Source organism: Punica granatum, chromosome 2 (assembly GCF_007655135.1).
Source record: "Punica granatum isolate Tunisia-2019 chromosome 2, ASM765513v2, whole genome shotgun sequence".
NCBI lineage: Eukaryota > Viridiplantae > Streptophyta > Magnoliopsida > Myrtales > Lythraceae > Punica > Punica granatum.
The window spans coordinates 12,785,482-12,802,066 of record NC_045128.1 but is presented as its reverse complement, the minus strand read 5'-3'; the positions used below and the strand labels follow the sequence as shown (position 1 = coordinate 12,802,066).

General features: G+C 37.1%; 2 protein-coding genes across 3 annotated transcripts; both read right to left on the bottom strand.

The window, feature by feature from the left end:
• Window positions 1-376: 376 nt before the first annotated feature.
• LOC116193677 (protein ALP1-like) lies at window positions 377-7,325 on the bottom strand. The gene is made up of 4 exons (XM_031522419.1): window positions 6,810-7,325; window positions 6,499-6,724; window positions 6,167-6,393; window positions 377-547 (listed from the first exon to the last, which is right to left on the bottom strand). Exons 1-4 carry the CDS (start codon window positions 7,323-7,325, stop codon window positions 377-379), a joined length of 1,140 nt encoding a protein of 379 aa, XP_031378279.1.
• A 118-nt stretch (window positions 7,326-7,443) lies between these two features.
• On the bottom strand, window positions 7,444-10,000 carry LOC116195071. 2 transcript variants are annotated; one of them, XM_031524039.1, is made up of 3 exons: window positions 9,762-10,000; window positions 8,314-8,653; window positions 7,444-8,216 (listed from the first exon to the last, which is right to left on the bottom strand). In XM_031524039.1, the coding sequence occupies exons 2-3, from the start codon at window positions 8,626-8,628 to the stop codon at window positions 7,614-7,616; spliced, it is 918 nt and encodes a 305-aa protein (XP_031379899.1). In that variant the 5' UTR covers window positions 8,629-8,653; window positions 9,762-10,000; the 3' UTR covers window positions 7,444-7,613. The 2 variants fall into 2 exon arrangements, with proteins under 2 accessions (XP_031379899.1, XP_031379898.1); XM_031524038.1 differs by having other exon boundaries at window positions 8,314-8,641.
• Between the last annotated feature and the right edge of the window lie 6,585 nt (window positions 10,001-16,585).

The window sequence follows — 16,585 nt, the reverse complement described above, 5'->3', positions numbered from 1 at the left end:
AAGGCCAATGTTGTTGCGGATGTGCTGAGTAGGAAGTCATATGGTTCACTTGCTGCTATGAGGATAAGAATTCAAGCAATGAGAAAATTTATATCATCATATGGTTTGCATGCCAAGACTACAGAGAAATCAGTATATCAAAGAGTAATAGACGTTTAGAAGGAAGATCGTAAGCTGAAAATGATCATCACAAGACTTGTTGGTGGTCGCTACCTGATTGCGAGGGCCGATGCCCCTTTGACAATGCATTTCACTAACGTAATATCTTCAGCGAACTTGCTCACGAACGAATTCACTTTGAACTTCCAGAAAATCTGGTCCTCAACATCCTCAGCCGATGCATCGACTCTGTTGAACTCGCCCTTTCCTGCCTCGTCTACCGCTCCTTTAATTCCCTCTCCTGCCACTTCAAGTCGTCAAACTCTTCTACTCCTCCGGCCACTCCCCAGCCCTCTTTATGTCCACCATCACATCTTACATTTTGGGCCAATGTGGGGTCGGAGCCCACCTCAAGTTTTTCTTCATTGGGATTGAGAAGGACCTTGATCTGTTAGACATCGACCTTGAGGATGAAACATACCCGTGGGTTTCCTCAGGAGTGGCTCCCTCAAGTCTACGAGGGCCTAAGAAAGATCTTAATCTCAAATTTTTTGGTTTAGTAATGGACGAGGCGGTTTGACATATTGGGTTTTCTCTTTTCATACTGCGAGTCCCCTAGCTATCTACTCATTTCTTTAAATTTGATTAATTTCTTCGCTTGCCATCTGACATACTAATCAAAGGGTGGTGATATATGTAATGTTGAACATTTTGAGCTAAAAGGACTTATTATAAGAAACGGTGGAAAATGACTGAATGGATAATACCATTGAAAACTTGCCAATTGATTTAATGGGCTAGAATGTCTTTCACTACGATTAAGAATTTGTCAATTGCGTATGGTACCTTAAAGCTCGTGGAAAAAAAGCATGATGGGATATTGTGTTTCTAGGTTTTTGGGTTCTTATTCAATTTGATAATCAGTTTACTATTGTTGCCTGGTTTTTTACTTCTATTTGGGATAGGGAATAATATGTAAGCTAATGGCGACCATTGAACACTTCCCAACTGATTAAATCGGTTAGAATGTCTTCAGTTCAATTTTGAGACCCAATATTTACTTTTTCCAAATATGTATACATACACGTATACATACATATGCTTTTATATGTATAATACATTATATATAGAATGCTCAAAAAAAAAGATTAGAAAGGGCCCCACGTGGCCACTCTTCCCCTCACCCATTCCACTACCATTTCCTTCTTTCTTTTTCTTTTTCTTTCTTTCTTTTCTTCTTTGTTCTGTTGGTGGGCTGGGGAAGACACGAGAAGAAGCAGAGCACAAGTGAGAGAGAGAGAGAAAGGAAATGAAAACGACAGAGAAGGCTCGGTGGAGCTTATGGAGGAGAAAGAGAACCGAGCTGAGTGAACTCAGTGGAGAAGAAGAAGAGGAAGGATAGGTTGAAGGGAAGATTGATTTCACTCAAATAGGCTGCATGTGTTGGGTGTGTAGCTAATTAACTTTTTCATGTACTTGATTTTGATTGCTAGAATTCAGATTCAAATTATGGACTGAGTTACATGCCCATTACTTGTTTGATTTAGGAAGAATTTGACTGGTTTTGATGATAGGAAGTCGTATGGGAAAAAATAGCTGAGTTGCAAGATGGTTCTTGGATTGGTTTAGGGAGGTTTGGCTTAATTTAGATGACTCACTACTGCGTTTAAGTATGTGGCTAAGTTGTATGGTGATTCCTTGACCGGTTTTATGAGTTTTTGTTTGTGTACGATGATAGGAGACGTGCTTAGGATATGAAATGAGTTAAATGGTCTTTTCATACTCGATTTAGGATGCTTTAACGAGGTTTTGATGGCTTGAGGCTAAGCTTGGGATGTTAAAGTACTTTAACATGATTTTTTTTTCAATGGCTGGATAGGGTGAAGATTATTTGATCAATTCGAGTATGCTTAGCCTAGTTTAGATGATTTGGAGATGAGTTCATGTTGTGGACTAAATTTGCCTGGTGATTTTTGTTCTATTTGGGATGTTTGAACCCGATCTTGATGACTTGTATACATGCCTGAATATGTGGCTGAATTGACTGATAGAGAAAGAATGATATTTGCTTAGTCTCAGGTTGAGTTTTGGGTGCTTGTTTAGTTGATTGATCTTTTGTTTGGTTAATCTCGATTTGGAGCATAGACTAAAATAAATTGTAGATGTTTTTGGATGTTTGATTACTTATATTTGGGTCTCCGTAAGATCGATTTAAATAACTTTGCATGCTGTCCAGTCATGAGTGAGGCTCATAGAGGCTCGTTTCGGTCACCTTCATGGCATATGGTAAGTTGTCTTCATTCCCATATGCTTTGAGGTCATTTTCCCTAGTTGTTCATGTCATTTTGGGTATTCCATAGTCGAAATAAGGGGCATTTGAATTGGGATTAGAGTTGATTTGAGGATCTTGGAACTCATTTTTGTTGAGTTTAGCTTAAACTCGTTCCGTTGTTCTTATATTTATATTGCTCGATTCTTTTGTTTCTCTTTCTTTGTTTTGCATGTCTCTTGAGCAAGAGGAGAAGAAATGAGAAGAGACAAAAGTTGTATAGTTTTGATGAAGGGATTGAGTTTATATATTTAATTGTATTCTTCCTTATATGATTTGGATTAGTTGGTTGAAGTAAGTGGGGTTTTTTTTTTCGTTTAAGCACGGGTGTCTAATGAGTTTAGCGAAGCTAGAGTTTCTCTTGTTAGATAGAATTCAGTCGTGTCTTGAGTTGAAGGAATTCGATTAGAAGAATTTGATGGAGTTTATGGGGTTCTGACAAATTATTCGAATTTATGTGCATAATTTATACTTAACAATTTCTATTGATCGTGATTGTTTAGGTGAAAGTTTGATCATGGGGGTAGAGGAAGTTTTATTTTCAATGTTCTCATTAGTAGATTAATGAAGGACTTGTTCATTAAAGTATTACTCTGTTTTATGTAAAGTGGGAACAGTAGTTTGACAGAATTAACATGTATATTGTGACATTATTTTGCATATTATGTGATATTTTATGATTGTAATGAATAGGGATCGAGGAGATCTAATATTTGGATTCCGAAGGCTCGAGCCAATGAACTATTCTTTTGGGAATTGTCAGTGAGTACCTTATTCCATTGTGAAATGATATATATATTGATATATATATATATATATATATAGTACGCTATTCCATTGTACCTTATTCCATTGTGATTAATAGGATTGATTATAATAAAAGGATTTGAGAGACGTTTTCTGTTTGTGTTGGAGTTGTCTGTTTGAGGTTATGTAATTATTGTGATTATTACAAGAGTTTTAGCTGGTAATAATTATATGGAGTGTATAAATTGATTTATGCGGATATAAGATAAGTGATGGATTCTGACATCATTATATGGGACATGAATTGTATGGATGTTATTATTAAATGAAATATTATGATAATTTGGGAATAAGAATTTGATGTGGGTATATGATATGAGATGGCATGGTTGTAGTTAATTGTGCTTGTGATAGTTGTTTAACTATAGCCATGGGATCGCTGGACCCGACGGATTACAAAATGGGCCAAATCGGCCGCTGGACCCAGCGGAACATAAATGGGGGCATGATCGGCAGCTGGACCCAACAGAATAGAAAAAGGGGCCCGATTGGTCGCTAGACCCGGCAGAATATAAACTGAGGTTAACTCTTACCGCCAGAGGTTAATAAGCGGCTCCCGCTTATGAGATATGATTATGAGGATATGTGAATAATTTATTTGAGATGTGCGGGGTCACGGTACCGTCATAACTCTGTTGCGAGGAAATGCAATCCTATGACTATATTGATTGGTTGTGTTGTGTATTATTTGTCTGTGATGATTGTTGTGATTGCTATAGATGTGATGATTGTTGAGGCTGTCTGAAGTTGTTTTGTGAAAGCCGTATTGTTGCTAGAGTTTGATATGTTAAGTGATTGTGTTGTGACTTGCTATAAAACGCTAATTAATGGATATTTGATGTTTATGTGATAATGGATATTAGAGGAATGGTTGGAAGAGAGTTGTATGTATTTGTTAGTATGACTTAAATTTAGTTACTATATTCGATAAAATTTATTTTTTAAATAGGTATATATATATATATAATGTATACCACGTATGTGTGCGAGTGAGCAAATAGTTGGATTGGATGTGATTGTAGTGTTTATTTGCATAATTGGTTGTTAAAAATTAAATATTTATTTAATAATAATTCATTTTGTTTTGGAATATAGTACTCATTGAAATGCAGCTCATACTCTACATATATTTTTCGGATGAGCTAGGAACTAGACTAGCAGCACATGAGAACTCTTTTGATATTGAGGAAATATGGGAAAAATTCAACTGAAATTTTGGGTCGTCACATCAATCGAGAATTTGTCAATTGGCATGGAATATTGTGTTGCTAGGTTTGAAGGTTCTTATCACATATGATAACTAGTTTATTGTTGTTGCCTAGTTCTTGACTTCCTCTATCTGGGAAAGGGAATGACCTGCACTACTTTTTGTTTCCAAGGGAGAAATGGAACATTTTGGTGCACTTATGGAGAACTAATGAGAAGGCATGTACATTGCACGTGAAGCATATCTCATAAGAGTGCATGTATTCTAATTAAATACTAATAATTATATAGAAATTTGTTATTATGTTGTATACATTTTATATGATTAATTAGTTGTCTTATAAATTTATTAATTATATGACATTGTTTAAAAAAAGTACAATGAAAGATTAAATAATAATAACATATTGCTAAAAAAGTAAAGACAGAAAAAAAGATTATGGGATTGATAATAACTCAAGATATGACAAGGAATAACACTCTAATAGCAATCGCTTCATGTTTTCATTCTTCACTAATTTAATATAGGCTAAGGTTGCGTATGATGTCATTTGTATATATATATATATATATATATAAACTTGACGAGAAGATAATAAATAGGGTTATAAATAAATGTTTAAATAATGTAGAGTTAGCAAGGTCGATGCCTTAATAAATACAATTTGTAAGGAAAATATAAATTCTATATTTTACAATGCATTAAATGCAAAACTTTAATAGAATATTGAAAGAAAATAAATATAGGGTAAATTACAAAAAAAAATTAAGTTTTGTAAAATGTCTCAATTTTGTCCTAAATTTTGTTTTGTAACAGAAAAAACCATAAATTTTCTAAAATGTCTCAAAAATGACCTCCGTTATAACTTCCGTCAATTTTTGCTGCTGATGGTGGGTCCCTTTAACAGTCCACGTAGGTCACACGTAGGCAAAAATTGACGGAAGTTATAATGGATGTCATTTTTGAGACATTTTAGAAAACTTATAGTTTTTTTGTCACAAAACAAAATTTATGACAAAACTGAGACTTTTTACAAAATTTGGGTTTTTTTTTGTAATTTGCCCATAAATATATGAAAATCCATTTTAATATAATCGTAATTTTATTATAAAATATTGGGCAAATTACACAAAAAAACTTAAATTTTGTAAAACGTCTCAGTTTAGTAAAAATCTATTTAATTGCAATTTGATATCAATTGCACAATTGTTTGTAGACATGGATTGTCGTGTGATGTGACTTTTTGAGCAATCCAGGAAGGTTCCACGGATTTATGGCATTGCAGACTCAGTTATCCATCTCGGAATATAAGGGCCCGTTTGGTTAGCGAGTTAAAATCACCATGATTTTAACTTTAACTTTAACTCTACACTACACAACAAAATACACATTTAAAAAGTCAAACTGGTGGGGCCCATATCTTATTCAAACACACAATCTCATTATACACAATTATCTACTACATCCATTCATTTTATTTATTACCGACTTCATCTTGTTTCCGCTTGCCATATTGCATCTGCAATACGGTTACGTAGTGCATCCATTTCCCTGCTTCTCATGTTTACGTCAACCCGATCTCCAATTAGATGAGGAGGATTTCGGAATTCATCGTAATATTGCCATGCATTTCCATGCTCTGCGAATAATCTGTCGTGATAATTATTAAGCCGAATGAAATTATGCAATACGAAGCATGCAAGAGTAATTTGTCCTTGGCAAACCAGGCCGTAATTTGGCATTGACCGCAGTATGGCAAATCTGCTCTTCAGCACCCCAAAACACCGCTCGATAACATTACGAACGGATGCGTGCCGCTGATTGAATAACTCTTTCTCCGTCGTTGGTGGTGTGTCGTCATTAAAGTCACTGCGATGGTACCTCTGCCCTTTGTAAGGAGCCATATAACCGGGAATATTGGGGTATCCAGCATCAACAACATAATATTGTTCTGTAATATTATAAATATTGATCTAATATATAAGAGTTGTAAAATGTAATTATGGAAATACATACGCGATTGACAACAAAACATGCGATATGAGTAAGAACTTACCACCATATGGAGCGGGGAATGTTTGCAATGTAGCAGAATCGGACAAAATTCTCGAGTCATGAGCCGAACCCTCCCATCCAGTCACGACATGTGTGAACATCATGTCATGCGAACAAGCGGCGAGAACATTTTGCGTAATCTCGTTATTTCGATCGCGATACGCGCCTCTCACCGATGAAGGAACAGTAGCCGACACGTGTGTTCCATCGATTGCTCCAATGCAATTCTACGAGAATAATGGAAAGAATACGAATTACAAATTAATTGGAAAACTTAACTGCCAAATTAATATCTCATTCTACTGCTCATACCTTAAAGAATGGGTACCATTTTCGGCATCTCTGAATTTCAGGCTGCACGTCAACGTTCCTCCGTCTTATGTATGTTGGTGACAATGAATGAATTCCTCTAACTATTACCTTGATGAGCCGTGACACCGTCTCCTTAGAATGCTGAAAGCGTTCGGCAACCACAGACAATCGCGTACTATGTCCAACAACCATTAAGAACATGCCGACCATTTCCTCGACGGTTGTACCTTTCCTGGTATTTCTGATTCCACAGTTTGCCCTTAACGTATCGCACAAGTTATGAAATACGTGAGGGTGCATCCTGAAATTCTCGAAACACCTTGTGTCATTGGCAAGAACTTCCTCTATGTAATGTCTACCTTGTAGCGTTGAGGTTCTACAAGGAATGTTGCGTGGGACATGTTGTTCGGCCGCTGCATTCTCAAGCGCAAGATAAATCCACATAAGCTCATTGTCGTAATCTTCTTCATCACTTGGTTGAGTTTCATTTCGTCGTGAATTACCATGTCTTGGCATCGTGCCTTCCTTTTTGCTCAGCAGACTATAGTGAGAAACAAAATGGCATCAACTACGTAAGTTGGATTTTTACGGTGAAACGAATCAAGTTTCAACCACTGTATACGAATGCAAGAAATTATGCACAAACAAAATAGACAAATAGCACAGCATTCACATATAACCAAGGTAAACAATCAAAGCAACGTACTTGCACACACAACAAATATAAAAGGGAAGTGTTTATTTAATGTCATAGCATTTAAACGATACGAAATTACGATAGAGTTGAGGATGCATCATGCCCACTCAAGGGGCAACAAGGCGACGAACCCATGGAAGCCTTGTATCATCGAGCAAGCACATGAACATACGCCTTGTCTGCTCATCCTTTGCTAGACAATCACTGGCCACGAGGTACTCTTCAATGGACAGTTGTGGACGCAAAACATTCAGTACAGCCATCGACTCTTCGATAGAACCCGGAGCTGGTTTTGGAGGGCTCGTCACAGATTTACTTCTCTTCGATGTCGGAGGGGTACAAATTCTCTCCTTCTCCCTCCTGCTCATATTGCACTTCAACATGTCGAGGCACTCTTGCAATCGGGAGTCAGCGTTGGAACTCCTTCTACGCACTTGCCGACGGGACGCTGTAACAACAGGTTCGGCAACCTCATGGACCGGGTCATCACTATCGCCGGAGCCCTCTTCAAGATTGACTGGTTCTTTTCCCCGATTTGCCGCTGCTGCTAGGAATTCTTCTTCCATGCGTGCATAAGTTTCTGGGCTCTTTGGTGGTTCAGCAGACGACATTCGTAACGCACCTGTTGCTGTCTTAGATCTGAACAACTCATTTAATGAGTTGTAATGCTTGAAGCCTTTTGCTTGGAAACTCTTGTACCCACTGTTCTTCTGCATGTAAATAAAAATGAACAGTTGCACAGTAACGACTTACAGTAAAAACATACAAATTGGAAATCATCAGTAAGGCAGGTTATTATTACTATACCTTAATAAATTTGTCCCACACATGAGCACTTGCCTTCACCGTGTTGGTTGTCTCATCCCAACCGACACCAGTGTGCGAAACAAGCTCAGTGAACTGCGTGTATTGGGTCCGCAGCCTTCGAAGCTTCTGCTGCAACTTCTTGATGCCGAGAGTGGTGCCTGGAAATTGCTCTTCCAGCTCCTTATTCATTTGTTGCCAATCCTTTCCTTTCCAAGATGTAGTATGCGTCCTTGTGAACTTCTCGAGCAACACGTCAATGAAAGCACTCTCCAATGCATCTGTCCACTCAAGTATTCCATCACCCTTGGGGGCCATCTCATGCTAAATGCTGCAGCAAAAACTTACAAAGCCACGCACGTAACTACCATTATGAAACACAGGTCAGACTATACTGCTCATACAACACGCGAACTGAAATTGGAATACTCCAAAATACAAGCTAATAACTATTTATGTAGTCCTCGCGTTGTGCGGGCTTTTGTAATTTTCTATTTTTTGTAAATATTTGCTGTAAAACATATAAAATATTACTTGGAAAAAAGATTCCATATTAATGAAGAGATTAATATCGTACAGCTATATGCATAGCAATCACTGAATGAAAAAGCCCGCCTAATGCAGCCCATGCAGCAAAGATTGACCCAAGAAAAAACCTAGGATGCAAACATGAGGGGTTTGTGGATTTGGCCACATGAATGGGATGACTATGTTTTGTTGTCTATTTTACAAGTGTATATGCTGGTTATTCAAAATTTATCTAAGTATTTAATTTTTCTTTTTGCGGTGCATATCATAAGTTGTCAAAACTTTAAGAGGTACGGAATGATAGAATCAAGTGGAAGAGGATTCAATTTCAGTAATTAGCTAATTGCGTTTTTTTTTATAAGTTAATTACCTAATTGTTACTGAGATTGGCGATGATACTTAGCAAGAATACACAAGCTAGTATGGCGCAGATGACCCGGAAAAAAAAGAATAAAACAAATAAAAAAGCTAGTATGGAGCACAACCAAAATTGACAATCCAATCCATGACACTGAACAACATAAACATTGCATTATTCTTACTAAAATAATTTCGCAGTCTTGTGTTTGGACATTATTAACACTGAATTTCTGTAATGCATCAGTCAGTCAGTCACAGCAACAATCGATCAGATCAATTTCATCGAACGCTTTCTCACATACATTTCATCGAACAGCTAATGTACATATCAGAAACCCAGTTGCTGTTAAGCAACCAACGCAGCTCATAAACACAAAGTTACATTAATTTGGTCCAAAAAATTCACCAAACAAATGCAATACATATCAGAATCCAACGGAAATTAACAAAATAAACGAAGGGAGTCAACGACCACTCAGTAACAGTATTGAAATTACCGACACCGTAACCCGCAAATCAACGATACAATTGAAATTGGACATGAAATAGGTCGGAGAAATTACCTAGAATGTCGATATGGAAGTTCAAAGTGAGCTGAGGCACTTCTTAAGAAGAGAACGCACTGGTAGGGGACCGGCTTTGTTCGTAATCCTGGAATTGCTTCGCTTCCGACACGACGCTGTCTCACCGGTGTAGGGGCTACTCTTTGTCGTAGAGGAAAAGCACGGTAGATGATAGAAATCGACTCCTTAAGCTTGAGATGTCTAGCAGAGGAAGAAGGAGGATGGGGGGCCAACTAATTGGAAATTGCAGGGGAAGAACACGGATGAAAAAGGGGTTTGGGGGGGGGGCAGCATTCGTTTGCCAAACGATAATTGAAAGTCAAGGGGATTTATGAAATGGGGCCCACAACGGTCATTAACCCATTTTGTCTTCTACCTCAGTTAAAATCAAAGTTAAAGTTTTCGTGACTTTAACTCCGAATCCAAACGGCCCGTAAAGTTTCATGGTATTGGCTTGAATTTAGAAGGGAAGGGTAATAAGGAGTGTGATATATGCTTTAGAACTAATCAAACATGCTCTAAGTTTGATTAGAGTTCAAATAAAATTGATTTTCTGTTGCATTTGGTGCACTGTGACTTGTGGGGGCCATACATCGTGAAATTGAATTTTGGAGCTAGTTATTTTTTACGATTGTTGATGACTATAGTCAAGGTGTGCAGCTACACTTGTTGCATGAAGCCCGTATTATCAGTTTATGCAATCTTATCAAAAATCAATTTGACCCTACATTCTAGATAGTGTGAAGTGACAATGGGGTCCGAGTTCATGTCGAGGGAATTGCGGGAATTATTTTCTATGCAAGGAATAATTCATCAAACATCGTGTATGGACTCGCCTCAATAGAATGATCTAATCAAACGAAAACATCGGCACATCCTGAATATAGCTTGGGCTCTCTTATTTCAAGCATCACTTCTAACGAAGTTTCAGGAAGAATCCGTGTTCCCTACTGTCCATTTGATTAATATCACTCCCATACCTCTCTTAAATGGTAAAAGTCCATGCGAGGTACTTTTTAGCAAGTTACCTAATTATTCCAATTTGCGGGCTTCCGATTCATTGTGTTACGTGTAGAATCAACCCCAAATAAAAGATAAATTCCATAAACGAGCGAGGAAATGCGTGCTTATTGGATATAAGCACGGAAAGAAAGGTTGGAGGCTCTATAATCTTAAAAAGCGAGAGAGCTTCATCTCACGAGACGTGATATTTTGCGAGACTGTTTTTGCCGTCTCTACAGAGGATATCGTGGTAGATAAATCGAGAAAGGGGTCTCCACTACTTCTTGATCTTGCAGTTAATCCGGGTTAGTCGATCAGGGGGAGATGGTCGATACATAGGGGGAGCATTAGCCAGTGACAGAAATGGGCCAAGAAGATAGACAGCCACTGGGTAGAACAAATGGGCCGACATTGGACGGAGAATGAAGAGGCGAGGCAGGTCAATTGCCAAAGAGCGGGTCGTGAGTCGGATCACCGCAACATTGATCACAAGACCTGATCGGACCTAATAACCCAAGTCGGACGCTGCCCGAGACAGAGAGTGAAGGGCTGAAACATATTAAGTCATGTCTAGAATCCGGACAATCTAGCCCAGATTCGGCAGAAACAGAGCAAATCCTATCCTGGGAATTTAGTGATTCAAATCGGGGTACCGATTCATAGTCAGAGGATTCGGATGATTCTTGCTTAGTAAATAAGTATGGACAAAAGACAAAATTGCGTCGATCAAAAAGGAATATAGAGCAACCTGGGTACTTGAAGGATTTTGTTGTCCATGCAGCTCAATGTACGATGCCCTCCTTCAACCACTCCCAAACCTACTCCATTGGACTCCTCAAGTACGTGTCATTCTATCGGGCGTTTCATTAATTATTCTGATATTACTGACCGTCACAAGGCATTTTTAGCTGCAATTGATTCAAACAGAGAGTCAAGATCCCATAAGGACGCAATTCATGATCGTCGTGGAGGGAGGCAATGGCTGAAGAAATACAAGGTCTAGAGTCCAATAAAACCTTGAAAATCAAGAAAGTTCCTCCTCGTAAACGTCTGATCAGTTGCAAATGGGTGTATAAAATAAAGCGTTGTGCAGATTGAAGTATCGCATTGCAAGGCTCAAGTAGTAGCCAAACGTTTTACTTTGATAGAGGGAGTTGATTATCATGTGGCGTTCGTACCCATAGCTAAACTGGTGACTGTCTGATGCTTATTGGCAGCTGCGGTCGCTAAAGGATAGGAGATGCACCGGATGGATGTTAATAATGCATATTTGCATAGTGTATTTGCAGTTGCCTCCTGGATTGTCTTTCTCGAGGTCGAGTGTAGCTTGCCGCCTTTGCAAGTCATTGTACGGGCTTCGACGGGTGTCACACAATTGGTTCTCTAAATTCATGGATGCACTTTGACGATATGGTTTTCGGCAGTCAGGTGTTAATCATTCCCTTTTCACTCTTACATGAGATACTATGTTCCTTGGAGTATTAGTTTATGTGGATGATTTGATTATCGTTGGGAATAGCTCCAGTCTTTGCACATTGTTTAAGGGATACCTGTATCTTTGCTTCTGCATTAACGATGTGGGCCCTCTGAAGTATTTTATGGGAATAGAAGTCACCAGGACAGATTCGGACTCTTCCTCAGCCATCGCAAATATGCAATGGATATTTTGTCAGAATGCGGGATGCTCAGGTCGTGACCATCTCAGTTCCCCTATGGAAGAACACCATGGTCTAACTTCTAGTACGAGTGTTATGCTATCGGATCAGGCTAGTTATAGATGGTTGATTGGTTGAATTATATATTTGACGATCACTAGTTCGGACCTCAATTATATGTTGCAAGTTTTTATGCAAGAGCCTGGTCAGGACCTTAGGGATGCAACAACGAGAGTGTTGTGGTATATGAAGCAGTCTCCTAGTCAATGGATCTTTTTGCGAACCAACTCTTTAGATCTTGAAGCGTACTGTTATTCAAATTGGGCAAGTTGCCCTTCAATGCGACGTTTCGTGAAATGTTATTTCGTTACGCTGGGCAGTTGTCCAGTCTCATGGAAGATCAAGAAGGAGGCTACGGTATCGCGTTCCTCGGCTGAAGCTTAGTATAGAGCCATGGCAGCTGCTGTTAGCAAGATCATATGGCTGAGGAGCTTGCTATCTTGTTTGGGAGCTCATTTTTCATGGCCCACTCGATTGTTTTGCGACAACCAAGCGATACTTCATATCGCAACTTATCTAGTATTTCACGATCAAGCGAAACATATTGAGATAGATTGTCACTTCGTTCGTGATTGCATCAAGCCTGGCGTGATAGCTTCTTCTCATGTGCTTACTAAGCTTAAGCTTGCCGACACTTTCACCAAGGCACTTGGACGAAACTGATTATGTTTTCTTTTCAACAAGTTGGGCATTCCGAGCCCAGCTCCAACTTGAGGGGGGAATTACAGTATATTGATATCTTGTATATTTGGATAGTTAAGGATAGATTAGGTAGATAGCATACTAGAATCCCGGAGATCCCGTGTAGATTTTGTTAATTCCTTTCATGTAAAGGCAAGTCTCCCTTCATATATACGCTCACCTATTGCAATGAAGTTTTGAGCTTCCCTGTTCCAAAATTATCAGTTTGAGAGAATTTGTAACTAATAAACACAAATCAAATCGTGAAGGTCCATTTCTTCAAGAGCTAATTAAATGATACTGTCAAGGTAAAATTAAGATTGACAATTGTGGAGGTGAAAGGAGCACACAACAGAAGCAGAACAACAGACTCAGTTTATCATCTTCTCTTTTTTTCCCTGGATAATTTATCGTCTTCTCTGGTGCGAAAGAAATATAAGTAGTAGTGTAATTAGGGGTAATATGAACCGGTTTAGATAATTCAGACTCAATTTGGTTCAAATGGAGATATAAAGTGCCATGTGACAATTTATTTTGGCTTGAGCCCCATAATCTCTTACAAGTCAGCCCAAATTAACGAAAAAGATAACAGAAGGAGCAAAAGAAAAAAAAAATCGTCAAAGCTACAGGACTAAAATAGAAAAAGGAGTCAAAGGTATTGAGTAAAAATAGAAAAAAATAAGTAAAGTAGATAAAAATAGAAAAATTGCTAAAAGTAGTGGACTAAAAGTATTTTTTTCCCCTAACAATGAATATGCAAAACCAAGTTAAATTTATCCAAATGCACTAAAAGGGTAAAATAGACATTTTAAATATGTCTATGTACATTGAAGGGCAAAATTGAATTTTCAAAAATCAAGAAACACTTCTTTGAAGTTCACACTTTTATTAATTATTATTGTCATCGTTATCGTTACTGTTATCGTTATCATTATTGTTATAATTATTGTTGTTGTTGTTGTTTTTGTTGTTGTTATTATTATTATTATTATTAGTATTATTACTACTATTATTATTATTACTATTATTGTAGAATAAATTTTTCGTTATCAAATAACAATTAAAAGAAAGTAGAATTGTAAAAAGGAAAATAGTTGAGAGTCTTAAATAGATTAGGTATTTTGGTACTAAATTAAAATTTATGCAGTACGATAGACAGATTTTGAACGTTATATAAATTTATAGCTACAAAAATCCATATTAAGATAATCTTTCCTAGCCTGATGAAATCATATATCATGTATTATTATTATATATAATAAAATAGAGTACTCCCATAATAAATGTTTCCATATTGTAAAAAAACTAAAATTTTTAAATTAAATATTACAATAAATGTTTCCAATATTATAAAAAATGAAATTTAGTAAATTAAATATTACATTAAAAAATGTTATACTAAATAATAGTAAAACAAACTATCATGTAATAAGTGCCCGTAATAAATGTTTCCAATATGGTAAAAAAAAGTCTAAATTTCATAAACTAAATTTTATAGTAAATAAAATGTCCTTCTACATAAACTAAATATAATAATAATATAATAATTTTTAAGATAAAGCAAACAAATCTTATACAAAACGAAGAAAATATATTTGTGTTAATATATATGATAATAATTTTTAAGATACAATGAACAAGTCAAACTAATTACAGTATCCATTAAATAAGGGTATATTAAATAGGATTATAATAATTGATTTGCGGCTGAATAAGAAAATATAAATAATTGGCAAAAAAGAATATACAAAGAAAGTAATGCAATTAACCATTAGCCCGTATGAACGTTCTTTCTCTGACGGTTTGAGCATCAACATAATTAGGTCAGTCCTCAAGTGCGAGTGCGAGATGTAGGACTTTTCTGGTTGAACCGAATAGGATTCGCCCTTGTGGGACCCGACCCGACTTGATTAACCACATGAGATATTATCTCATGACTGTGATTACCTGGAGATATCTAGATATATTTGTGGGATTCGATATCGGATCTATAACCACCGAATATAAGTAGATAATTCCAATGAATATAGGTGAAAGAGACCGACAAGAGAGTTCCCGAAAAGTGAGAGAGTGCAAGAGAGGGTTTTTTTTTGTGCCGTGGAATAAGTGGTCTTTGCTCCACCTAGTAGCAAGACCCACTATCGGAGTTTATTTGTCTTGTAGGACGTGATCATTGCTCGACCATGGAGGCTCTAATCGTGAGACTTGACCAAGTAAGCCTGAAACTTTATTGGTTCGGGTCAATTCTGTAAATTCCAACAGTTAGAATGCGGGATGCTCTGGTCGTGACCATCTCAGTTCCCCTATGGAAGAACATTATGGTCTAACTTCTAGTACAAGTGTTGTGCTTTCGGATCCGACTTGATTAATTTGTTTTCCCATGTTTTGACCAATTATGTGCACAAACCTACGTTAGGATTATGGCAGGACAAGAACCGGTAATCATGCCCTTGAATCGATAAATATGTGCGTGCATGAAAATCAAGATTACGTTGTACGCATCTCGGTGCTTTTGAAATTGTGAATTTTGAAAAGGGCATGACTAACAGTTCTTGAACTGTTGACGCGATTACAAATTATTAATCAATTCGTGCAATCCAATTAAAGAAATCAAGTGATTTAATTTAGCCAAATTTAACGTCCCGATTATCTCGTATGTAGAATTTTAGGTTAATTAAAAACTTGCCGAATGCTTTAGTCTATGGATTTCGAGCCGTCGAGATAACCATTAGTTGACCGCCCGATAAACTCTAATTTCCGACATGGTTACATTATATATAATTACAAAAATGAAATATTTAAATGGGGCACATACATTGTCGGTGGGTGATCCAAGTAGAAAAGGGTCGGATATTTTTAGAAAATGTCTAGGGGACTGAATTGGACGATTTTAAAAAAGCAGGGACTGATTTAAAAATTCTGAGAAAATTGGGGACTGATTTGAAAATTCTAAAAATTGGGGACTGATCTGAAAATTCTAAAAAAATGGGGACTGTGTAAAAAAATACTGAAAATGTCCTGGGACTTATTTGAAATGAATTTGAAAATCGGGACTGATCTGAAAACAAAAAAAATTGCCCCAGGACTAAACTGAAACAACTTGAAAAGTTCCTAGGGACTCTTGAAAAATTCTAGGAATTCCAGGGCTGATTGGAAAATAGTAAAATGACTGGGACTTTATTGAAAAGAATTTTTGAAATTCGGGGCAGATCTGAAAATGGTGAAAAATGGTCCCGGGACTAAACTGAAACAATCTGAAAAGTTCTTTGGGATTCTTGGAAAAATTCTGAAAAATCCAAGGACTGATTGGAAAATAGTAAAAATGACCGGGGCTTGATTGAAAATGATTTTGAAATTCGGGGCAGATCTTAAAAAAATAAAATATGTCATCTGGACTGAAATGTGACAAAACAGAAAGTTCGTAAA

What these genes read in the sequence shown, in the direction of transcription:
- LOC116193677 (XM_031522419.1), bottom strand. Translation starts at nt 7,325, where the DNA reads ATGCCAAGACATGGTAATTCACGACGAAATGAAACTCAACCAAGTGAT. An exon ending in AATGGTACCCATTCTTTAAG is followed by an intron (nt 6,725 to 6,809) that starts GTATGAGCAGTA and finishes TTATTCTCGTAG; the next exon opens with AATTGCATTGGAGCAATCGA. An exon ending in CAATGCCAAATTACGGCCTG is followed by an intron (nt 548 to 6,166) that starts GTTTGCCAAGGA and finishes GATGTCTAACAG; the next exon opens with ATCAAGGTCCTTCTCAATCC.
- LOC116195071 (XM_031524039.1), bottom strand. Translation starts at nt 8,628, where the DNA reads ATGGCCCCCAAGGGTGATGGAATACTTGAGTGGACAGATGCATTGGAG. An exon ending in TGTGGGACAAATTTATTAAG is followed by an intron (nt 8,217 to 8,313) that starts GTATAGTAATAA and finishes ATTTACATGCAG; the next exon opens with AAGAACAGTGGGTACAAGAG.